Source organism: Bactrocera dorsalis, chromosome 4 (assembly GCF_023373825.1).
Source record: "Bactrocera dorsalis isolate Fly_Bdor chromosome 4, ASM2337382v1, whole genome shotgun sequence".
NCBI classification, from domain to species: domain Eukaryota; kingdom Metazoa; phylum Arthropoda; class Insecta; order Diptera; family Tephritidae; genus Bactrocera; species Bactrocera dorsalis.
Window position 1 is genome coordinate 1432363 of NC_064306.1, and position 26031 is coordinate 1458393.

A 26031-nucleotide genomic window follows, 5' to 3' on the forward strand; every position below is an offset into this window, starting at 1 on the left:
CGACGTCAAATGCCGAATGAAATATTAATAAAATAGACAAAATGTGAAGGCCGCACAATAACAACAAGCGGGGAAATAAATAATGCTTGAATAAAATTAAAATAAAAAGGCGATTTACAGCAAATATATAGCAGTGTATAGCAGATATGCGTTGACTGCAAATATTTTGCACACACAGCATTATATGCATTTACATAAACGAGTACATTTGTGCTCGGTTATTATGTGTTAGTGTAAATATGGCATTATGTGCTTAGAAGACTTGTAAATTTTTTTTGTCATTTCTTGAGCGCGACTATTTGTTTACTTGAGTATATGCACATATATATATATATATATATCTATATAACAGTATATGCACGTACAAATACATACATATCGCTTGCTATTCCGACATTTGTTGCCATTTTGGCATGTCCTCGCGCAGAGTCGCCTTCTCAGTGACATTTGCTGGGCGCATTCTTTGCATGCCCGCTCACCGCTCTCACCATACGTACATCTTAACCAGAAAGCTGGTGGCAAAAGCTTAGCATGCATAACTACATGAGGTACTTTGTGTGTATGTATGCACATGTATGTGTGTGTTTAGTGTGGCATAGCTGCAAATTTACTTAGCCAAACAACAATAAGTAATAGTATTACAACAACAAAGCATAACAGCTAACACCAGTCAGCATGACAATAATGCGGTTAAAGTGCCACTTTGTTGCACACACACACACACACACACACACACACCTAAACATGCATATACCAAGCGTCAAGCCAGCGCTGCATAAGTAAAGAGTAGTGGCAGCCGGGCGTATGAGCAACCTCACTCATTCATTCATTTCCATTGCCTTTCGTCTGTTTTGGTTTTTTTGTAGGTTTTTTTTTTGTGCATTTTCTCTTTTTCGCTTTGTCACAGTTTCAGTTTTCTCAGCTATTTGCGCTGAAATATGCACAGCCAACCACAATGAAATGCCTTTTGCTTGGCAGCGTCACACACTGCTACACTCATACAAACGTACTACGTTGACGTTTTCTGGCTGCTGCTGCCGCTGCACCAACGCTATTTGGCTGCGCTCAGCCTTAACTCCCTTAAACCCGTCTCCTTCCCTTGCAACGCCTGTCAACGCATTATCCTGCTTCGTGTTACCCTTGTTGTTGGCGCTTCGGCTGCGCTATGACTCACGCTGACTCATCGGTTGCTGCTGCAACACACTCATAGATAACACTAATAATAATAATAACCGTACTGATGTGAATGCAGTGCAAAAAGTAGCTGTACACACCCAAAAATTACAGTTGCGAAATACAGCGTGCTCACTACGTATACTTTTTGTTTGCAAGAGAAAAGGTTAACTACGGTTGTGGAAAATAATCTATACAAAATGTCTTTCAGATATCTTGTCAAATAAAAAAGTTTGACATACAATAACTGGATTTTGTTCGATCAGTTTGGATGACTATATGCTATAGTTTTCTGAACTGAACGATTTCTCTCAATCTCCTCAAACGAAAAAAATATTCTATATAAGAAATTTATTTTCATTCTTCAGTTTGTTATGTTATGTTATAGTTGTCCGATGGCCGATGTCTGGTTCCGACAAATAAGCTGCTTCTTGTAGTACAGAGGATGTCTTCACTTGCGTGAACTTCTACACATGACTCTATCCTCCAACTAAATCGACTCAGTGTCCTTTAAATATCATCTACTTAGAAGCTAGCTGCTTCCTCCCTTATTCTCACTCAGGCACCCTGTAACTTACGTCCAAGTAAATCTATACTTACTTTCTTTTATAACGGTAAATTTATTTGCTTAGAATGAGCATCCATTGTGACACTCAGGAACTTGCATGCAACTTATGGCGCTTCAAAGCTGCATTATCTGTCGTGTCTACCCACCTCTCGCGCTCTTTCACATCCATTGAATGCTCATTGCTTGTGCACTTTGCACGCTCAACTATTTACTCGCCTCTCTTGACTTGTACATCGTTTTTTTTTTGTTTGCCTTTGTCTCAACCTGTGTGCTCTTTTTTGTGGCCTACAACAAACATATCAAATTTGTATTTTATTAGAGATACAAGATATATAAAAAATGTCGACAAGCGATAAATAAAAAATATTGATTTTTTCTTCTGCAAACCGTCTTTTCACGATTTTTTTCTTTCAACTAGCCCAAAAGGTTGTAATAATATTGAGAAATAATTGTTTTATCAGTTTAGAAGTAAACCAAAACAAAATTTTTCTCGCATCCCAAAATACTGATGCCATAACTTTGTTGACCGATTTCCGGACATGAACTCATTTCGAAGCCGAACAACCAGGTTCACACCTCTCTTTAGCTTCTTGTTTTGATTCAGGATCATGGTCATAGACCCAGATCTTATCCATAGTGATAAATCGACGCACAAAATCTACTTTATCCTTTTTAAAATGCTCCAAATGAAGCTGAGAAAGTCCTATTCGAATGTGCACTTTGTTAGAATTTGCAAAGCATACCTTTGGGCTGATTACTAATAGCAACTATGGAGAAAATAATAATTGATTGCACAAAATACATAAAATAAATGTAATGCTATATACATGTGGCTTATAAAATATTTTGAAGTAATGAAATATGTACAAGTCTTTAGGATTTTAGCGTAATGAAACGCTTTCATGTATTCTACGACTTATTCATCAAAGCATACCTTTAGGATTGCAGACAATTTGAAGTGCATAAGTTTTTTAAAAATGCTAGCATGTTCGAAATCCTTAAACGATTATGAAATCTAAGCTATTTGCAATAACTTACCATCTTCCAGCGGTAGAGCGATATTAGTTTCAGATTCCTTTAGACGAATTAATCTTCAGAAGAGATTGTTAGGGTTGATCTCCTGTCTTTGTAAATACTTGTCGAAGATCGTTCGAGTCTCCTTAAATCATTTTCGAAAGATATCTTTAACTATCTGGTGCTGGAGGTCGTACTTTATACGAAAGAGTATATAAACTTAAAATTAGAAGAACTGAGTACTCATTAGGGAGCAGGGACAAATAGCCCAGTGCCTAAAGACAACTTACGATAAATAGAAAAGAAGGAAGCGTGTGGAAAATATTTAATCGAAGTAATGTTTGCCTTTGCATGCCAGAAAAGCATAAAAATGCATTTGAAAAAAGTGTAAAAAATGGAGTCAGCACACAAGAAAGCGCTGTAAGCGGGAAAAAAATAAAAAAACAACAAACAGTGGAAAAAGTAGCATTTTAAGTGCTGAAAAGAGGACAAACAAGCAGCGGGAAAGCAAAGCAAGTAGGCGACTGCAATTGCATTGGAGTCGGAGTCGAAGAAAACAGCAAAAGCTGAGTAAGAAGGCAGAAGTGTTGGTGAAAAAGGAGACTGAAGCAGCACATGAGGGTGCTTACTTGGAATTCTACTTATTTGCTCCACATTATGCAGGAATATTTGTTTTACTCGTACATTTTTATTATTTAGCTCAGCATATAGACTTTTATGTGTATATGGGTGTGGGAGCAGCTTAAATAGGGGAGTGCAAAAAAAAAAACAAATTGGAAACATGGAAAATTGAGGTTGAACGCTTCTAACTAGAACTAGCGCATACGCCACTCATATGTGCGCTCACCCCCACCGCGCCACGCCGCTGTCATGCTGCCATATGGTATATGCGCTAGACTCCGGTCTACTATGCAGCTACTAAAATATTGTAGTTTAAAGTTTTACTGTGAAACTGTGGGTAAATATATTTTAGTGCTGTGTGTGCCCTGACGTCCAGCATGCCATTACTCATTTGCTCTACTTTATTTTTTATGCCTTCAAATAAAATGGCATTCGCTCCAAATGAGAAAGTTAAATACGTTTAAAGTGAAACAGCAGAAGTCCAGAAGAAGAAGAAGAAAGATACACACAAATAAGTGCTGGTGAGGTGTGCAGTTGGCCTCGAGCAGCCGCGCTCTTGTCTGCAGTTGACTTTTGTGTGCTAAAAGGCAGCTCGCTCTCACTCTTTCTGTTTCTTTGTTATTTGTAATTTAGTTACTATGACTTACTATGTACATATGCATATGTGTGTATATGCAAACATGCACTTTTTTAATATATTTCGACTCTGTTATATTTTTTTACGCTCTTTCTTTGTGCTGATTTTATTTATACTCCCCCTAAAAGTCAGTTGGCTTTCCAAATAATGAAAAAGTCCAGATATATGTATTTAAACTGAAAATCAGACAAATTTAATTGAAATTTATGGAAACATACTTTTAAGCGCCACGTTTAACTTAAATTCAATTCTATTAAGCTAATTTTTACCTAATTAAAAAAAGAATAATAATGTGCATATATACAATTAATTCGATATTAATTACTTAACAGTATAAAATTAGGCATAATGCAAGTTTAAAAGAAAAAAATTAAAAAATATTTAGTGTTTGGAAAACCTTTAACTTTTTGTGGCTCATTTATTAGCTTATTCAGCTCGTAGATTTACTTTATCATAAAATATTGCATTTTTGACCCAAAAAATTTACATTTAATTGAATTCGCTTTTTAGCAGGGCTATTCAGCTGCCCTTTACCATATTCAACCAACTACCAATAGTGTTTAGCGGCTTTTGAGCTTTAATTCTACAATTTGTGCTTAAAAATTATATTTATCCTCCATCTAATTTCAAAATAATAACGAACAATTCCATTTCGCTTTATATCACTGGTATTCAGCTGCTTTTTATTTTATTCAGCCAATCTAAGACTGTACTTAGCAACTTCATAAACTTTTATTTTGCACTGTGATTGATTTTTTCATCAAAATGCTGCACTGCTGACAAGAAATGTACACTTTTCTTTCCATCTTTCATATAAAAATGAAATTTTCTCCACCAATCTATAAGAATATAATATTCAATTCTATTCAGCTCCTCAGTACTGCTATTCAGCTGTTTTTTACCACATTCAGCCCATCAGTCGTAGTCAGCTCCTTAGCACTGATATTCAGCTGCTTTTTATCACATTCAGCCAGCTAGTCGTAGTGTTCAGCGGCTTTGTGAAATTTTATTTTATAAATTGTGATACAAGGTTAAATTTCCCTTACTTCTAATAACATAACATATTAACAAGCTATTTAATTTTGCCTTTTAACACTGATATTCAGCTGCTTTTTAATATATTTAGCTGATTTTCATTATATCCCGCTGCTGTTATTATATTCAGCTTATTTTTATTATATTCAAAAAAAACCTTGTATTAAGCAGCGTTTTAATTATATCACACTGCTTTTTATTATATTCAGCTAGTTTTTATTATATTCAGCTAATTTTTATTATATTCAGCAAAAGAAAGACCACAGTCAGTATGTTAAATGTTCCGCTATGCTTAATTTTTTCATTAATATGTCGTATTCAGCTGCACTCCTCACAAGAAATATGCACTTTTCATTCATCCAGCTACGCAAATTTCTTTTTCGATTCGATTCAGCTCTTCAAAACTCATATTCAGCTGCCAAAGTGCATATTCAGCCACATTAAGTTACCGAGTTATGCTATGTGTCGTCGCTTATGTCAGCCATTCGGCGTCATAGCGTCAGTACATAGTTCATTCCACTTTGCTTACTTAAGCATTGCATACTTCAAGGCACTCTCTCACTTATCTATGCACTCACCATAGCACAGTCACTCAAATTGTAGTAATAATACTCATAATAATAGTGTTTGTACAAGTTTAATAACAGAGAATAATCGAGTAGACAGACGGAGTCTGCATACGAATGCCATTGCTTGACGGTTGTTGCTGTAATTATCGTTGTTGTTGTTGTCCGCAGCACAGCATAATAACAAAAGTGCACAATTTACTGCATTGCCTTGTTGTTGCAGCAGTTGTTGTTTGTACAACTGTTGTTGACCAACGAAGCGCCAGTAAAACTATAAAAATTGAATGTGGCAGCTGGTAAATGGCAAATGGTGACTGAGTCGTCGTTGTCATCGTCAATGGATTTGGCACAGCAGATGGTAATGTGGCGGTGTTGAGGAGCGCTATAGGGAAGTACTCAGTGGAAATACATATACATATGTAGACCGCATTTATGTATATGCAGCTGTGCATGTGGTATTGGTGCGGTCGAAGTGTCACTGAAATGGCAGTCAATCTGGTTGAAGGTGGCTGAGTTAGGGCAAGGCGGATTTTTCTGGGGAAAGTATAGCGAAAATACTGCTTAAAAAATTTGTAAAAAATTAAAAAAAAAGCCAACAAATATTTAAAAAGTTATAAATTAATTAAAAAATTAATAAAAAAAACGTTTGTGAACAAAAAAGATTAAAAAATGTATATATGCCGTATTCCAACGGTCTTACTGCAGCGCATTGCATGCCATAACTGCTATTCAATCCGTATTTTCACGTACACTTACACACTCTCACAAAGATATGTGCGTGTGTATGTGTTTGCGCCGTTATTTGCTTTAAATGCGCGCTGGTGTTTGTTGCTGGCAAATAATTGTTGTTGTCTTCTGTTATTTTTGCACATTTTAGTTGCTGTCGCAATTGGTGTCGCCATCGTTATTGCAATTTGTCTGCACCGCAGCAGCGTTGCCAGCTGCTGCCACTGCCGCGCTTGGTCAGCCACTTATGGCGCTTGTGTACGCTACTGCTCTGCTGCTCCTCGGCTTTTTTCGTTGCTTTGTGTTCGACACATTTTCGGTATTTATTTTTTAAGTGCCAGCTGTCAATAAAGGGAATTTCGTGTAACTACAAATGTATGTGTGCCATGTGTATGTGTATGTGTGAGCCTCGTCAATAGCTTTTGTATTGAACGTGCAACATCTGCTGACAGCCATGATTGAGTTGATTGAGTTCATATTGGAATTTGCTGTGCATTTGTCTGTACTCTACAAATACACCTAAAGCTTTCTTCGTTACTTACTATATCTCTTTAGTAGAAACTTTCTTCCTGGTACTTTATCTCTATTGTGTGGTCTGAAAAAGCTTTCGCGCCTCTTCTCCAACTTATTTTTAGCAGTTTGGCACAAAATGTCCCTACTCATTGGCTCCAAGCTCGGCTTGGTTGTTTTACGCGTAAGTTATCTTCTTCTTCATTCTCTTTCTTCACAACACCTTTATTTTTATATGCTCCGACATTTTATGGTATGCTTTAGTTTAGCTCTTCGAAAATGTATTATTTCGCTTTGAGCTCCCTTTCTTATTGATCTTCATATATTTATATTGCCATTTTTTTCCGTTGGAGACATTTTTTCTAGCAGTGAGTCTATTGACAAAATACGAAAAGACTTTTTCGACTACCCAACACCCAAGAGAAGCTTTGTTCGGCAGCACAAACTTAACCTTTTATGTACCCTTTCGTTAAAAATGGCCTACGTTTACTCATTCTCTCTGAAAAATAGATAAGAATACTAGATAGAAGTTTAAACTCTCTATTTGCCTTCGTTTTATTCTGTTTTCTTTACAAATTCTCTGTGTGAAAATCTAATCAATAGATTTTTCAATATACTGCTGGCTTTCAAAATTTGTTTATGTGCTACCTGTAGCTCTAGCATTATCTTAAATAGCGCTCAACTTCTATTTTAACGTAACCTCTATCGTCCTTTTTTATACGACAAACATTATTTTTAACTCTATTTCTGTCTTTATCTCTTTCTTTATGTCTTCTCTCTTTTTATTCGTCTCTCTGATATTTTTTTCTTTGAGTTTTCTCTTTTCCTATTGCCCTCTCTCCCAATATTTGTGTATCTTTCTTTTTTAATGCCTCGAAACACTGTATTTTAGACTCTATTTCTGTCTCTCTATTTTTTCTTTATGTATTCTCTCTTTCTACATATGCCTCTCTCTGTCAATATTTGTTTCCATTTCTTTTCCAATGTCTCGAAAAAAATCTATTTCTGTTTCCTTTTGTCTTCTTTGAGTTTAATCTCTTCCGTTTCCCCCTTTTTCTCAATCTTTGTGGTGCTACCCACTAGACTTCTCTTCTGCAAATCTTATTGCTGCAGTAAAAGAGCGCAATAAGTACGATCACCCCACTTGAAAGGCAAAGAACTTTAGAGTATCTTTCGATTCGACCGACCGCACTTTGCACTTAACTGCCCCCCTTACACGTCCACACATGCCGCACCCGTTGAGCACACACTCTGTGTATCAGTTTACACACTCATTCTGTTTGCTCATCTGTTTACTCGCTGCTGCGGCAGCTGCCTCTCGAACTATTTGTCACCGATGTCATTTTAATTTACTCGAATTTAACGTTCAATAACATCTCTGTTTGCTATTAAACGGATGTTGTACAAGTGTGTGGCAAGTATGTGTGTTGCTGTTGTTGTAGCCATTTGCTTGCACAGGCAGTCGCTGAACTCAAATACTTTAATAACTGTACTTTGTTGACTGACATCAATTTTTTGTGGATATTAAAGCGGGATATTGACTCTTGGCAGTTAAAAGCAGCTAAAAAGTGTATACTGTGTATGCGCCTGAAAGTATGTAATAACTGAAAAAGCAAAAAGCGCGCACTTAAAAGTGTGTAAAACATAAAATTCGCACTGTCGGAAATTCGCTTGCAACTTTACGCACTCTATGCTGTTACAGCTTAAAGTTCATGGCATACATTTAGGTGCGCTTAGCTTTAATAGCGCTTCGTCATTGTGTCTCGTTCGTCATTACGTTCATTTACAACACTGAATGCTAAAGTAAGAGTGCTTGCCATATTTTTTTGTACAACTGAAAGTACTTTCAAAGATTAGCTGTAGACTGCTGCATACACTTAGGCACTTAAGTCGCTAAACAGCGCCTTGTTGTTGTGCTTGCCTAAGTTCATTTTAAACTAAGCAGGCTGACTTCTTTTATTTTGTTCTTGTCACAGCGATTTTACTTGTTGCCATTATCTCTGCGTGTCTCTGCTCGCACGAATGTTTTAAACAAATTAAATTTCATTTGAGCGTGATGTGATTAAACTTTCACACGACTTCACTGCACTTTTTTGTCTTTTGTCTTTTGCCACTCGTCACTTTGCCTCGACCCGGCTGGTTCCCTCTCAGCTGGCGCACAAAGAAGTTTTGTGCTACTTTTTCATTTGAGAAGTTTGCCATGTTGCAACTTAGTGCAAAGAAATTGTTGCCTACATTTTGGCGTGGAGTAAATTACATTTAATGAAATCCGTAATTCGTCTTACGGGCCGGACCGCCCGCGCAAGCAACTAATTTGTGCTGATTTACAAGAAAATTTAATGCCACGATGCCAGTCTAGCGTGTAGACATGGGCATGTTTGAGGGCGCACGGGACATCAGGTGACTAGGCTGTGTTCAATTAGCTGTTGCCGAGCAAGCGACAGCCTTCCAACCAGCTAAGCGCACTGGTCTCTTTACTTTTCCCATCAGCGTTAATGCGCTTGCAGAAAAGTGCTCACGCCGCCTGAAACTTTGCTGCCAAACAACTATGAAACTTGCTGTGCGTCTTCTTCTTCTTCTTCAGCACTTGGTTACAGTAACTTACAACTTTCGCCAGCATTCGAAATATTTATTGCGAGCGGCAGTGTAAATCAGCGTCAAACTTTTGCCCATTTTCTGTAAGAATTTTGCGAAACTAAAAAGTTTCTTTGCGAATATACACACAGTAAATGGTGGCATACTTTTAGGCGTGCAGGTGTGCATTTGCAACGCATTCGATTGTAAACACGTCTGTGGTAGCAAATAGCGTGTAGAAGCGTATGCCTGGCAGCCATAAGAAAGCGGTGAGTGGCGGTGTAAAGGTAGCAGTAATATGTCAGCATCAGCCGCAATAGTGGTGTAGCATAACTTTGGGCTGCTACACGCTTGATGAATGTAAATTAGTAATTAAATTTATTTGACTGTCACAAGACTGCCAACGACACACATCAGTCTTTCAGCCAGCCCAACGCCGATGCACTGACAAGGAACAACAGCTGCGGTAAGGGAAAGTAGAAAGAAACGCCTGCGGGTAGGTAAGTAGTTACAGAAATCTTTTCGTAGCAGAGGAAACTTTCTGTGAAACTATTTTGACACATATTTTATACACAAAAATAAAAATATTTTGGTTACAATGGCGAAAAAGTGGCGTAGAGGTGGAGTGAGAGCTTCGGTGGGGCAACAAATAATAGCAATTAATAATTTTGGCATAGTTTTTGAAGTTTATTAACATAGCTAATAGAATAATGGAAGCAGAGAGAAGAGGGTGGCCAGGTGGACATATTTTGTAATTTGCATAAAATCTATAAAATGAAAAGCTTGCAAAATTTTATGAATTTCAATTAATATTGCATAATTTTATGCGATTTTTTTTATTTTTTGAAAATTTTTAAGCGTTTAAAATCTCAAAAAAACTACGCCTCAGGAACTACGCTGTCTTGGTTAGGATTTACTTTGCCCTTCCCATTGTAAATTTCAAACCAAAATTCGTTTTCCTTGTTATCAATTCATTCATACAAATATTGCATACCTTGAGGCGTTTCACAATTGCACAGTTCCCGTTCCACACAAACACTCCTTCACTTGTAATAATTCATATTTATATTCCTTTGTTAGCGCTTTTACTTCACCCTTAGTCCTCGATTACAACTTTCCGAGAATTGGTAGCGAAAGAAATGTAAAAGTATGTATGCCTGAGTATAGAAATTTATGAAAGTTTGAAAAATAAATTTACGAAAAGCTTAACACAATAGCGGAGCGCTTCCAGCTCACCTTCGCACCCATAAAGCAGACCAAATTGCACAATAAGTCAAGATCGCGCGAAAAATGTCAATAAGTTGAATGAATGGCACGAACAATGGCATGCATTTGGCGTGTGTGTATGTGTGAGTGTGTGTGACATTGAAGCGGTTGACTGTACTTGCCAGCGTGCTAGCACAAATACTTGCCGGCATATCGATTTTTCAAATCAAACTGAATAATAGTCTAACTTGACGAGCGGCGAGCAACGTGCAGCATACCCTTAGGGGTAATGGAGGAAATGCTAACTTCAAAAGAAAGACAATAACTTCAATGGATTACTGACTGAGCAACGCTAAAGTGTTGAGAGATGAGAAATAGGAATCGGTTGGAGTGGGTAGAGAGGCAGTTGAAGTGCGAGGTGTGGTGGAAAATATAATAGAGCGTTTGTATGACGCAGAAATGTATGCTTCAGCAGCTTATAGTTTTTCAGTTCTTGATGTAATATTTTACACCTACTCATTGTCGGAAGTAGACCGTTTTTGGGTACAAAAAATTCAACTAAACTGATACGGAGCGGAGTTCAGCAGAAAGTATTAAATTCTAATTCGCGCTAAAGCAAAATGTGTTAAAACAACAACAGCAGCCACTATGGTGTATTGTAGACCGGTTACCTTGGTTTCGCGTGAAATTGAATATTGCGTATACGCAATGGCCAACGCACGCGCCACAACAGAAGCACGCATACCTACGCATTCGCCAAAATGTTGCGTGCGCCTGGTGGCGTGGCCTAGTTTTAGATTATTTTTTCTATGGCGTTTCATGTTGTCGAAATAACGAGCGTTCAGTGTAGGGCAGGCAGCCGGCGGATTGAAGGGTGACCACCGAAGAAAAAGTTTGCTTTTGATGTATGTATTTATTTGGTTGCGCGCTAGCTTGTTGTTGTTATCGTTGTTGTGCTCCACAACAGCTGCGAACGCCGTTTGTTGCGCCGCTGTGGTGAAATCTAGTTCAGCCGCGGCCGTAATTGACGCAACACGCAGCGACTGTCGCCGACACAGGCAGGCAGGCAGCATAATGATGTTGCTGGCGCAAAAGAAAGCGACAACGAAAATATAAACTATGTGAACAACAACAATAAATACAAACATTTTAGCAATGAAAACCACAGCAGCCGCGAGGCGAGCGGCAAGCTTGCCAGGCGTGAATTGGGTTTGTAGCTGTTTCGTAGCAGCAACAACAACAACAAAAGCGCTAAGCAACAATTAATTTCGCAGCATATTGACGCTGTCCGCCACACAAGCGCAGGCGCTATCACTGGCTTTGTTTGGCGCGGAAAAGCAGGCAGCGCCGCTAAAGTAAGGCCGCCGCGGTGAGTGGTGAAGAAGGGGAGTGGTGGAAAACTAAGCGCTGAATGGCTGACTTTCTGCTTTTTTGTTTTAATTTTTTTTAATGTAATGCAGCTGCAGCTGTCGCACCACATGCCAGAATCCCATACACACTCACACTTACAGCTGCCTGGCGTTGCCACACATTTGCCGCCACAACAGAAAAAGTGAAACAAACAAAAAACTGCCAGCAAACTGCTGCTGCTAACGCTGCATAAAAAATTAATCAAATGCTGCCCTCGCACACATGCAGGAGAAATTCCGTTCCTCACTTGTGTGTGAGTGTGTGTGTTCGTGTTGATTTTTGCACCAGCGTGTCAGTTGGACAACGCGAAAGCGTTAATAATGCAAAGTTCTACTGGCGAGTTTAACTTTTTTGTTATTGTGCGGCATTTGGCTTGCTTTGTTTTCGGCGGCGTCTATTTGCCACAAACCTGCGGCGCATGAAAAATGAACTAACTTTGTGCCGCAAATCGGCAAAAAATGTGTCAAGTATTTGGAGCAAAAACATTTTCACACGAAATTGTCGATATGATTTATTTGAGCGAAAGTTTATAGTTTTTTTGCCGAAAAAATTCCCACTGAGTGGGTTACAAATTTGTTAAAATTGCAATTAAAACTAGCAATGCTCCCTTTGAGTCTAAATTGAAATTGAGTTTGCATTGGAAAACTTAGAAAATTATAAAAACATTATTGAAATTTAATTTAAAAAAAAATAGTGGGTAGTCGAAAAAGTCTTTTCGTATTTCTAAACAAATTTTATTTTATTTTTCTCGGCGAAAAACTGCGACAAGCAGTTTTCACATGCTTCTCTTGAAGCCAACTTTACTCCATTAAGGGAGTTCTGCATTGATCGAAACAAATAATTTTCCGATGGTGCAAGCTTGGCGCTATATGGTGGTTGCAATAAAACTTCCCAGTCAATCGCTCCTAGTTTTTGTCGCATCAACAAAGATATGTGTGGTCTAGCGTAGTTCTGGTGGAAGACGAATCCCTTTCTGTTGATGAGTCCTGGCTTTTTTTTTTTATTTCATGCTTCAATCTCATCAGTTGTTGACAGTAAAATGTGGAATCAATCGGTCGACCAGGCTGGAACAGGTCATAGTAGATGACTCCTTTCCAATCCCAACAAACACTGAGCATAACCTTTCGAAGCATCAATTCTGGCTTTGCGACCATTTGTTGAGCTTCATCACGCTTAGACTAAGCTCTTTTTCGCACATTAATGTCGTATTTGACCCACTTTTCGTCTTCTATTACCACTCGCTTCGGAAATGGTTCGATTTCATTTCTTTTCAGCAAATGTTAATTTGGTCCATTAAATTTCTCACAGGCAATTCATGTGGTAGCCAAACATCGAGCTTCTTTTTGTAGTCAGCCTTTTATAAATGGTTCAAAACCGTTTGATGATGAATATTAAGTTCTTTAGCGATGCCATGGCTGATTATGTGCCGTTCCGGGTCAATATTTTCCGTATTTTCATCGACTTTTTCAACGATAGGTTGACCAGAATGAGGTGCGTCCTTCACATCGAAATTTCCAGAACGGAAGCGAGCGAACCATTGTTGTGCTACACGAGCTGATACAGCATGGTCTCCGTAAACTTCACAAATTTCGTTGGTGGCTTCCGGAGGATTCTTCCCTTTCCCTCAAAATATAGCGAATTTCTTCACAATTTTCATTCATTTTGGAACAACTGTAACTTTTTTTCGACGTCCCTGAATTTAATTTGTTTTTGGAGCTTAATCTCCCCTTTCTGACACCATAACATATGGTGACACAATGTGATTGGTAGCACTGGAGATATACGACTGCAACGACATCTATTGACAAAATACGAAAAGACTTTTTCGACTACCCAATATTTCTCAATTTTTCGCGGATGTTAGCTTCATAAGGGTGCTACTGCTTCTTTAAAATTATGCAGCTTTAAAATTATATGAATTTTCAAAAAGAATTGTGCGTAATTGTTGTTATTTTGTTTGTATGTATTACCTCTAAGCTCTCTTAGCAATGATGCACAGAAGTCCTTCCTATACAAGGTTGCCTTTGCCTATTAGCCTTCAGCCACGTAGCCTAACAGCAGAAAAAACTTAATATTTCCTTTTGTGTGTACAATACAATAACAAATGAAGGAAATTTATATTTATTTATAGACATTTTAACACATACAAACAATTATATATTATTATATTATATATGAACCCATGTATCAATACAGCGCAACTATTTTTTCTATGGCCCAATGGATTTCACCGCTTCCGCTTTTATTTATAAATATTTTTATGCTAAATGCACTTCCTTCCCCTTCTCCATCCCCTTCGCCTTCCTTATTCACTCGACCTTTTCACGCTTATTTGCGCAGTTTGTTTGCTCATTCGTGCAGAGTAAATTATGTCGACACACATACACATACGCCCATGCCCCAGCTGTATAATAGGTACATAGGCTTATGTGTGCGTATGCATGCATATAACGGTTAATAAATCACGTATTTGCATGCCACATGTGGAGTTAAGCAGCAGAACCAGCACGAGGCGCACAAAAATTGCAAAATAATATTAAATTATGGCAGAAAAGGTGATGTGATGCAGAAAAAATGAAAAAACAGCAGATAACAAAAAAATTACAACAAAAAGTTTCTTTGGAAAAAATATAGCATGATAAAAAAACAGCAACAAATTTAAAGAAAATTGCGAAAATTAAAGCAAAAAAGCAAAAAATAATAAAAAATAACTTAAAATACACTTCAGTTAAGGAAAAAAAAACCGAAAAAGCAAGAAACACACACACAGACAAAGACACCGCAGAAGCTCATTTAATGCTTGTAGAAGTGGCGTGTTGCTGAGAGCAAGCAGCGAGGAAATAATCCAAAAAAAGTTGTAAATGTAACAGCTAAGTAAATAAAAGATAAACAACAACAACAACACCCGCCCCTAAGCAACCGCAGCTGCCTAGCAGCGCCAACAACACACACGCGTACGCACGTTCCTCGCGTTGCCACCTTTGCGCCTTTCCACGTCAGCTGCACGCGTTCCCTCGTTGTCTTGCGGCCGTGGCTTGTTTTCATTATAAATTAGTATGTTACGCACACATACACATCTGAATATCGCATGCAAGTACGCACGCACTAATGGCTGCTGAGAAGCTGCCGTGTGCCACCTGCTGCGGCAGGCTGGAAAGGACGCAGCGGAAGTGACTTGTTGTATGCGCTTAGAAACAGCTTAAACCCGGGAAGAATGGCCAAGGAGTGTTGCAGAGCGAAGCCTGCAAAAAAATAATAGAGAAAGTCTGGTAGTATAGATTTATACAAGGTATCCTAGAAGCGCAAATACAACTATCGTCACTTCCGTATTTTACTACATATTTGTAAAAAATGAGAAGTCTTCAATGTTATAATCCTGGACCATGTTTCAATCTGAACTTTACTATCGATTGAACACAATTGAACAATTTTAGTGTTAGACCCTTAGTTCCTCAAATCCCCTCCCTCAGTCAAATTCTGTTGTTAGTATGAAGTCTTGAGCTTTTTTTCGACAGATTAGTTCTACTTCACTCTCGATCTGTTATCATAACTTTCATTTTGCAATCTCCGTCTGCCTAATCCTTAGTTACTGCGGCCTCATTGAGATTCTGGGGGTCAGCCCAAGTGTTGCACACTCTCACCACCAGAAAGCGCTTATGGGTCAGAGTGGAACGTAAAAGGTTAACTAATCTGCGGATTGGTGTCCTAACTGAACACTGACCCATTGGGACTCACGCAGTGAGGCAAAGAAGAAGATCTACACTTTCTGCTCTACTATCCAGCTTTCCAGCCGCCAAAGCAAGGTTGTCATATTTTTACTGAACCGGGCGAATTTGCTGCAAGTGATAAGTGCGATTTTTCGTGGTCTCAAGAGAAATCAGAGAATTTACTATATTCCTAACCTTTCTGATACAGACTCCTTTGCAAACTCAGTCCTGAGTCTCAATTGGAACTGACTCTTTCTCTTAGTCACCTTACCACCGGTTTCAACCTTGGTCTCACATTCAACATCGGCATCGGGCCGAATTCTTTCAGCCTTACGTAGACTCCGACTTCTTATTCCAGTAGCAGCAACAAACCCTGTTTCTGCGTCTTCTTCTTAAGCTGCCTCTGACACCTTTTCGTTGCCATGTCGGCCTCTCCGTCACTTGTGAATTTGCTGCAGTGTATCCGCAGTGTCGTCAGCCGTTTCAAAGCTGCTATATCTTTATACCATTCTCTCCAGCTACCACCACCGTTTCTGCTTTTATCGCCCTAACTTCGTTTTGTTCAATAAAAGTAGCTTTATCAGTGCTTCATAAACCAATGTACATAGTACAACCTGATCACACTTTAGCTGTCTCGTAAAGTACGGCTCAGCTGTTATCAACGGTGTGAATCTCGCGCATTTTCTTGTACCCTTTTGCCCTTTACTCCTTTGTTCCTTCTAAGGCAGCAACCGATTTCCGTTTTCAATTTTTTGCTCTCACTTTCACTTTGCTGCTGGCCAAGACGGCTTTGGGCACTAAGCTATCCACTCTTACGCACTCGCTAAGCCAATCCAACCATCTCGCTTGCTGGCCACTTTTCCCTACGAAGCTGAGTCGTGTATCACTAAATTCTGCTATCAGCCGTCACACTTTTAGTTTTCTGCTTTATCACTTCTGCTACTTTTTTGGTTGTTGTATTTTGTGTTTTTGTTTTGTATTTGTTGATTGCCGCCTGCTGTGTTGTTGCCGTTGTTTGAGTGCGCCAAAGTTGCTGTTATTCTCAACACTTTTTCACGGATTTCTGCGAACTTTTTTCGGCGCTCTTTATTGTTGTTTTCGTTTTTTTTTGTCTTTGTTACTTATTTTTTGTTTGTTTTTGGTTCTTGTGCCGCTTCTAGTTTTTATTATTTAATTCGTTATTCTTTATTTGTTGTTTTTGCTTTTCGCCGCTTAAAGTTTCAAGGCTTGACGCCACCGAACAATGGCACTCTTCCACTAGCTTTTCAACATCTTCTTTGTTGAATTGGAATTGGCGAAGTGCGCGGACAGACAAAAGTGGATTTGCGCAAGCAGAGAGCTAATGCTTTGGCGCCCACATAGAACAAGGAACACAGAACTCGGCGAAATCCACTTGAGTGGCTTGACAAAGACGCTTAGAAATGCTTAAGCGCCTAAGCTGTGGCAGGGAAGCAGAGGAGGAATCACGAAAATTGGGCCAAATGCATAACAGGCAGAAAGTTCCTATACAATTAAGCGTGCAATTAAATTGACAGATATGTTAACTATATAATATTTTAGTAAACCGCTCCTCAAAGACCTTATTAATAGACCCTCAAGCTCGATATTGAGCGTTTTTCCATGATATTGTTGTTATTTAAGCAGCAAGAAATAATTTTGTAGGATGCAGATGAGTTGGCCTTCCTTAGATGGATAAAAATCCGGGTCCGATGCGGAACACAGAGAGCCGACTGTCGTGATTTTCGGCTTCCATCTAAAAAACAAAAAAAAAAATACTTTTTATTCTTTTTTAAAATTAATATTTCATTTCCTTTAATACAGAGACATGGGAACAGTTTTATAGATCGGGCTGAGATGTCTTGTTTCTATGCTTTCACTACCAGTTTCGTCAAAACCATGTTAGACTTTATGGTCGGTTAGTGAACTGTTACTAGTCCACATTTGTTGTTCATTTTGAGCAAATTAGATAGTGATGGCTTAAGTTTTTCATGCTCGAGACTTAAACTTGCGTCGAGCTTCATTTAAAATTTAATTAGCGAAATCAGCCGCCTTTGACAGCAATTTTATTGTCTGTAAATAGGCCGTTGCAACTTTTCACGCACTCTCTTCCCACCAGCTTTTTTGAAAAAGGTCACTTTTTTCTAATTTTTTCATGCCAAAATAATGTGCAATGAATTGGCAGCAAACTCAAAAGCAAATTTCCACGTCAATGTCACTGATTATTTGACTTGTTGGTGTTGTTGTACGCGGCTGCAGGCAAATTCGGTTAGTGTTGCCAAAACAAATGACAAAAAAACCCCCAAAAAAATGTGTTTTTTTTTTCATATTCCAGCTGCTTTATTTAACCGCAACAGTGTAATCGCGACAACAACAAACAACGCGCTTAAGCAGCTGAAAACTAGAAAACAAAACAAACAATAATAAGTGTGGACAAAATAAAGATGATGCGGGCGCTGCGTGGGCCGATGGCGACCAGCGCGGTGTGTGAGGCACCAAATGGTGGGTTGCTAAGTTAGAAACACTTGGAAACGGTTGCTGGGCGCGTGGGTGTGTATAAATAATAGTGTGAGAGCATGGTTCGCGCGACAAACAACTCGGTGTAAATGAGCGAAAACAGTGACGCAAAATTTTAATCTGCTTAAAACTAAAAAAAAAATAATAACAGTCGCTTTACAGTGAGAGGTAAGATGAAATATGCAAGGATGCTGTAAAAATCGTTAGCTTCGCTTGAGCCGAAACTATAATTCTCTTCACAAGCACAAACGTTTTCTCACAAGAACTTTAATTGGCCAGTTCGTAAGGCAGATTTATGCTATAGTCACTCGATCTGAACAATTTCTCCGCAACGTCAAATGAAAAAGTTGTCTGATGATTCCGATCGTTCAGTTTGTATGCCAGCTATATGCTGTAGTGATGCGATATCGGCAGTTCAGGTGAAATGTGCAACTTCTTGGGAAGAAGCGGATGGGTGTACAATGTCAGGTTTTAAAAAAACGGAGTATATGTGGGAAGTACAGACATGCGGACGAGTAGACAGGTCCAACAATTTCTTCAAAGACCTCGCCACTGGGTCTTCTCCCCAGCTCTCATTTCGATTGGCTTTCTGGATCTCCCTCGACAGAATTTTAACAACAACACGCAGCCAAGTGAATGAAAATACTGAGAACTATACTTTTTGGAATTCTATGCGTGTCATTAAGTCTGTTCGCAATTATAATAAGTCATCCATTTTATATATAGTTTTGCCCAATTAGAATTTCCAAGCAATTTTCCTTTGTTTTCTTTCTTCAATTGTCATATTGTCAGGTTTTGTTGTCTTCTATTTGTCTTCCGTACTATTTTTCTGCACTCTCAGCTTTTTAGCGCTTTCCCAACCCACTCAGATGCCTTTCTGTGTGTGAGTGTGTCTGCGTGTGTGAGCCTATTTCACGCTTAGCCTTCTGAATGGCAGCACAATAGCAACGCATGAAATTTGTTGTAAACAACAATTTCTTCATAAGCAAAAACTGTTACAAGGCCACACACATCCGCAGTGAACAACAACAAATAACAACAAAAAACAACAAAAATAAAACTCATCAAAACAATAAACAAAATAATAGCGGTATTCGTTTATTCGCTTTTAAAATACATATGCTCCAAATGCAACAACCAAAAGTGCTTAAAACACTCACACACACAGACACACACATATACGTGCGCATACTTCTTTATTTTTATATGTATTTGTGTTTAATAGAAATGCACATTAGCATTGCGTATGACAATGCGACCAAATTAACAATGCAAATGGACACGCCGCTACAAGTATAATAGACAACAACAACAACAGGAAAAAATATAAGCTAAAAACAAATAAGCCTCGAAATCAGCTAAAGCATTACTTATTTATACAGCACTGAAGTGGAACTAATGAGCGAAGACCACACAAATATGAAATGCAGGAAGGCAAAGAAGGAAAGCTCTGCGCTTTGAAAAACTTTTCGGGGAGTGGGAGCAAACCGGTTAGCTATACCGGAAACTGTTTTAGAGAAAGGTGAAGACGATGACTAGCACTGAAAACTTCCAGGTTTTTTAGGTAAAAAAAAAGATTGACCAAGACAGTCTGAAGAGTTTAGGCTGAAGTTACAAAGTTATTCCCGCGGTAAGCCGACAAATCTTCCCAGACGCTAACTGTGAAACTATTATTAAGACCGCGTAAATCTCAGAGAAGCTGGGTATACGAAAGAGTCCAAACAGGGCCGCGCTGAAATTCTCTCCTTCCTTAATTGCATTCCTAGAAGCTTTGACTTATAGAGGCTACACCTGGCGGCTGTTTCTCCACTCACATTCCCACAAGGGATATGTGGACCGGTAAAAGTTACTGAAGAACAGGCACAGGGAGCCTTTTCACGGAAGGGTCGAAGCAAAGATGGGAAAGTTAGAAGGAAGTCTTCTGTAAGGAGCTCTTCCCAAGGGCTTTAACTTTAGGTTACCGCACTATTGTGGCGTTTCTCAGGTAGAAGTGATTGCTATTGAGGTAGGAGTAGAATTACTGCTCCAGAGAGTAGCTTTTTTCAGGGAGGTGAGCATTCACTCCGACAGCAAAGCGTTGATATTAGCACTGAGCTTACAAAATGTACGCTCAAACTTAGTACTTAGTCAAAAAGTGTTTATCTTCACTGGAAAGAGCATGGAAATGTAACTTATAGCTCACATCGCAGTGGAAACGTGTCGGATCTTCGTTATCATCTTGGTAATAGGCCTATGTAGCACCTTCTCCGCCATTATCCACCTTTTGCAAGACTGAAGCTGAAACATTTCGGCAGTCATACCTTCGGTGTACCAGCCGACATAGTCGACTTAATAAAGACTCGAAATAGCAACTCCACACTTTGGATGGTCTTTTTAAGGTCTTAGATTATATTTTGGACTCAAGTTACCAACTAAAAACCATACATGAAGCAAAAAATCGGCGGTACTGTCCGGCTTTTCAATTTAGTAAACTGTGATTCTTCTCTTTCTCTCGCCTTATGACTCTCATACCCGCCTGTCTACAACTCAACTTTGGTCTCTCCCTCACTGCTTAATTGCCAGGCAGCTTTTTATTCTGTGATTTCGAATTGTATTTTTTCATTTTGTTTTTGTTTTTGCCTACAATTAAACGGTCATCAATCACACGCTCTGCGCCAAAGCGCGTGTCCACGTGTGTTTGGGAGTGTGTGCTCATGTGTACTACATGACGACGCTTGCCGAAGTGCTTACAAGCATTAAGCAAGTGAATTGCATGCGTAAAAATAAGCAAAAACAACAAAGCGAGTGGATGACTGTCAGAGCGCGCAATTTTTCGCATTTTTTCACTTTGACAAATATTTTTTGCGAGGCTTTGCATGTTTGCATTAACCTTTTTGGGGTTCACTGATTCGGCTATTTTTATTCGATTATGCCTTCGGTGATGAATATTTCACATATTTTTCTGATTTAGATTAAGTGAGTGCGTCTCAACTGGTCAAAGTGGAAAACGATGTTCTTGCAAACAAACCAAAAATGTCAGTTTGCTTATAAAATACCAGATTTTGTATAATATTTATAAGGGTGGTATCTAAAAAAAGTCGTATTTATGGAGGAAAATCAAAAATAAAAAATTATTTCTTTATTTTTTCTAAGTAAAATAGTATTTAAAATTTTTATAAACAATTCCTTGTTTCTACCAAAAAATTGTTGATTGACTCAATGTTATTATAAGAATATTGCCAAATGCTAGAAAATAGACAAAGCAACAATTTTAGATCTTTCCCTTTTCAAAACTCGAACTATTTTCGAAGGCATACGTTTTTGACATTACGAAATTCGAAGTTAACATCGAACATTTTTTACAAATATGCAGTGGCGTTTGAAAATAAAACTTTTTTCACTTTCATATAAAAATTTAAAACTCATGACTCCAAAAAATCGTGTTCGAAAATAAACATTATTTTCGAAGTTATCTTCGAAAATTTTTAAACATTACTTTTTCCACTTTCATATTAAAACTTAAAACTGATGATGCAAAAAAAATCGTGTTCGAAAATAAAAATCATTTTCGAAGTTATCAACGAAAATTTGGGAATTTTACTTTTTCCACTTTCACATTAAAATTTAAAAGTGGGGACGCCAAAAAAAATTTAACGTCTAAAATTGAAAGCCACAAGTCACTCAGCCAGCAGCGGTAATATTTTCAAAGTGAAGTGAGCGCTGAGGAGGCTAACTGGCTAATGGCAAATGGCCGCTGCTGGTCATGTGAAATTAGGTTATCACGTTCCGAAATTGGCTTTTCTGCTTATTAAAGTGAGCATTAAAAATTAGCTTTGGCTGCTAAAGTGTGCGACAAATGTGCGGCGGCATGGCACGGCACTCGAGCGACGGCCAGCGGACAACGGGGCGTATGATTGATGTTGATTTCGAATTGGAGCGTGAATGCACCGCAAAATGGCGGCGAAAGCAGGGAAATGGCAATAAATGAAAGTGGGAATAAAGAAATTAAAGTTTATAGCAAACGCTCTTTCCTTAGGCAACTTTTGCGTAGTTAGAGTGGCGCAATCAGCCATATCAAAGTGAAAGTTGTAAAAACAGCAAAAAATAGTTTTATAAAGTTAAATTTATCATTTTTTCCATAATTTTAAAAATGTTTTTTTATACAATAAATATAATTTTTTTCAATAACACATTTTTTCGATTTTTCTTGCGTGTTTTCAGGCCGCCTCACCGCGTTGGGAGCCACAAATCGCGGTGCTCTGCGAAGCTGGCCAAGTATTCCAACCGCAATACCTCTCCGAAGAGGGACGCTGGGTAACGGATTTGAATAAGAAGACATCGGGCGCCACATGCTTGCGCGACAAAATGGACTTACTGGACTACTGCAAAAAGGTGAGTGAAAAACTCGGAAAAAAATCCAAAAATAGAATGAAAATTTAATGAAAATGCACAAGATATTAGTGCTCAAACCGTACCCTAAATATTGCAAAAATACAACTCTGCTGCGCCGGAGACCACACCTAAACCCAGTGCGCTTCGTAAAGGTGTGCAAATTGGGTCAACTGTCAAAAGGATGCGGAGAAAAATTTATTAAAATTACTTTTCTACATATTTACAAGCAATGCAGACCCTTTGCGCTGATAGTTCACTCCTTCGTAAATACATACACAGCATTTGCATTTTTATTGCTGTGCAAATTCCTGATAATACCCATCCTTAAGCCACTTATCGATTGCCAGGCGAAACCCTAGCCAAAAAACTAATTTCATTCCACACTTGGCTGTTTGACTATTTGTCTGCGCCATTGCTTAGTTGGAGATTTTGAAAAATTACCGTAAGGACCTAGCAGACAACTTTCCACAGACATACATACATATGTGTATGTGCATATGTATACGCAATGCTAGTTGAGTGAAAAAATTGCTGAAATCACTTTATGGGTTCATGTGTTGGCGAATTCAGTTTGACGCTGGTGCAGTTTGCAAGTAGTTTTTGCTTCTGCTTTGAGTATTATACGATATTATGAGTGAGAGAGTGGTTACGACAGTATTTTGTGTTTGAAATACTGCAAAATTAAGACCAGTTATTTGAAGACTTTTCCAATATAGAACTTATCACAATTCCCACTAATTTCAAAGACTTAACTTTTCGATATTGCGAAGTTTGGTTAGCTTAAAAATTTTCTGAAAGTGTTATTATTTCTGTTAGAAATTAAAACTTATTTCTAAGCTATCTTCCGAATTTTCGAAACATTTCATTTCGGATTTGAAAATATAAATTATTCGAAAAATAAAAATTCAAATTTTCGAAATATTTCATAACGGGTTCGAATATAAAAAAATATTTCAAAAAAGCCATCTTCCGAATTTTCGAAAAATTTCATTACAGTTTCGAAAATAAAAATCTAAATTTTCGAAAAATTTCATTACGGGTTCGAAAATAAAAACTATTTCATAAAAGTCATCTTCCGAATTTTCGCGAAATAAAAATCCAAACTTTCGAAAAATTTCAATACGGGTTCGATAAAAAAAAAAATATTTTAAAAAAGCTTCGGAATCTGTGTTAGTTGTTTCGAAATTTGCAATAATTTAAAGTATTTACTAGTGTTATTCTTTTCAATGTTCGAACTATTTTCAATAATACATATCTACTTAGAATATTACAAAAATAGAGGTTATCAGCGGAGTTTTCGAAAACTTTAAATGTGAGAAAATAAAAACTAATTTCGATATTCCGAAAACTATTTAGACAAAGCTTCGAAAACTGAGAATGCTTCGAAAATTTACTCACGCTATTACTTCGAAAGCTTTGAATTTCAAATTTATTATAAAGTAATATTTTGTTAAACATTTATAATTTAATGTATCTGAGCGCCTTAAAGAAGAACAAGACGAGAGAAACAGCTGTCTCTTTACCCTAAAACGTTTTATAATTTTTTACTTAAACTACTTTTGAATTAGTTCTTAAGTTACTAGTTTAAAACTACTTTTGACTGAAACTACTCTCGAACTAGTCCCTAAAACACTAGTTCCAAACTACTCAAATTATGTGTTATTTAATTTTTGAACAAATGTAAAATTGTCTCCGCCTGCTTCCTTTAGCAGCGCACAAAATTAATGGCTGTAATATAATATACACACATTTGAAGGTGTGTCAGTAGTGGTACTGGTAGTGGGAGTGTGTCCTAAATGTGGCAGATAGCGGCGTTGGTGGCGAAAAGGGTGCTAATATATTGACTAACTCCACGTGCCTGCTCGCTTTGCATTTCCCGTGCTTCGCGCTCTTCTTCTTCCTCTTACATGTGTTTGTCTGGATGTATGTGTTTGTATAATATATGCGCTTCGGGCGTGTTGGCCATATTATTAAGCGTTTGTGGACGCACGCGCGCGCCACAGAGTTTTAAAGCTCAACTATACTTGGTTGTTGTTGTCCGACTTTGTGCTTTCGTATTTATTTTTTGACAAATAAAAATGTTTTTGCGCATTTTTTCGCAATCACGCCAACTTTTATAAACGATTTTTTTACCCACCGCCTCAAGTCTTGCTTTTTTTGTGTCATACCCGCCTGCCGTCGCACTAATGGCCGCACTTGGCACTCGCATCCTTCACTTGTCTCAATTTTAACTACATTTTTTGCAGGCGCTGCAGTCAGCGTAAAATCCTTTTTTCCTCCCGCTCACCATCGCATTCGTTTTGCCTTCCCTTCCAAGTGCCACTCTGCCAGTTTTCTCTCCTCTCATTCATATACTTTTTTCTCACGCTGACTCGCTTCTTCTCCCGCCTTGGCCCGCTAGTTGTCTGTGCGCTAACCCACCATGGCGTATGCGTGACATTTCGCTGCAATTTAATTTATTGCATAAAATCAACGAAAAATTGCAGTTGTTTGTGCGCATTTCTTTCACATTTCCATACATTTTTCTCACATTCAGCGTTGCATTTATTTAACTTTTGCACGAATTATGCTGACTCCGCATGAAGCATTAAAAATACTGAACATTTGGTCAGCAAAATGTTTGGGCGTAAAGTGCATTGACATTGGCGGACTGTTGCTGCTCCGCAACCATTTCGAGAATTTAAGCGGTTTTTCGTTTTGATCGACTGAGAAGCGGCTTCTGAGTCACAATTTTTTCAAAAATCGTATATTTCTCATTTGAACACCATCATTTTTATTTTTAAATTACGACATTGTTTTGTGAGGTCGTTACTACATGTTGTTCCGACGGGTTCAGGCGACCATATTGACGCTGTTTACATCCCTGGTTAATATTAACGAATCTGCGTAAGTTTTCTGTTCTTACCAACTTTCACAATTAATAGATGTCAATTAAGGCATACTTTGAATAACTTTGTTTCATCGAAAGTCCATTTTTAATTGTTTACGGCCAGCTTTGTGCTTTAAACATCCCTACCGCTAAACTCTTTCGACACTTGCCACGCCACATGCGAACTTTGCGGGCTTCTTTAATTCACTCAACTCTGGAAGTATTATTTTGCATGCCGTCAACAAAAAATTGTCCTGTTAGCCTATGCAACAGCGTTTCCCTAAGTATGTTACATGAACTATCTACATGTCTTGCTTCTATCTTTACTTACCGCACAGCTCAGTGTTGCTTAATAGCAGTTATTTGCGGCTCGCACAATCCTAACCGCAACTTCTTGGCGAATTCTCAGAATTTCACTTGCCTTCAACCGCAAACAACTCGTCCAATCATGTCCATTCAGTCGGACCCAACCACTTGCTTGCTGTTCTTACACCCCCGCTCACTCGCTCTCTGTGCTGTCTACGATTGTT

General features: G+C 38.2%; 1 protein-coding gene across 14 annotated transcripts in view; it reads left to right on the top strand.

Moving 5' to 3' along the window:
* Positions 1–26031, top strand: part of LOC105230432 (amyloid-beta-like protein) — a 138711-nt gene that overhangs the window by 68911 nt on the left and 43769 nt on the right. For all 14 annotated transcript variants that reach the window (XM_019991840.3, XM_019991829.3, XM_019991834.3 and 11 more), the window contains one exon: positions 22462–22632. In XM_019991840.3, coding sequence (XP_019847399.2) covers positions 22606–22632 — 27 coding nt within the window. In that variant the 5' untranslated portion in view covers positions 22462–22605. The remainder of the gene's footprint in view (positions 1–22461; positions 22633–26031) is intronic.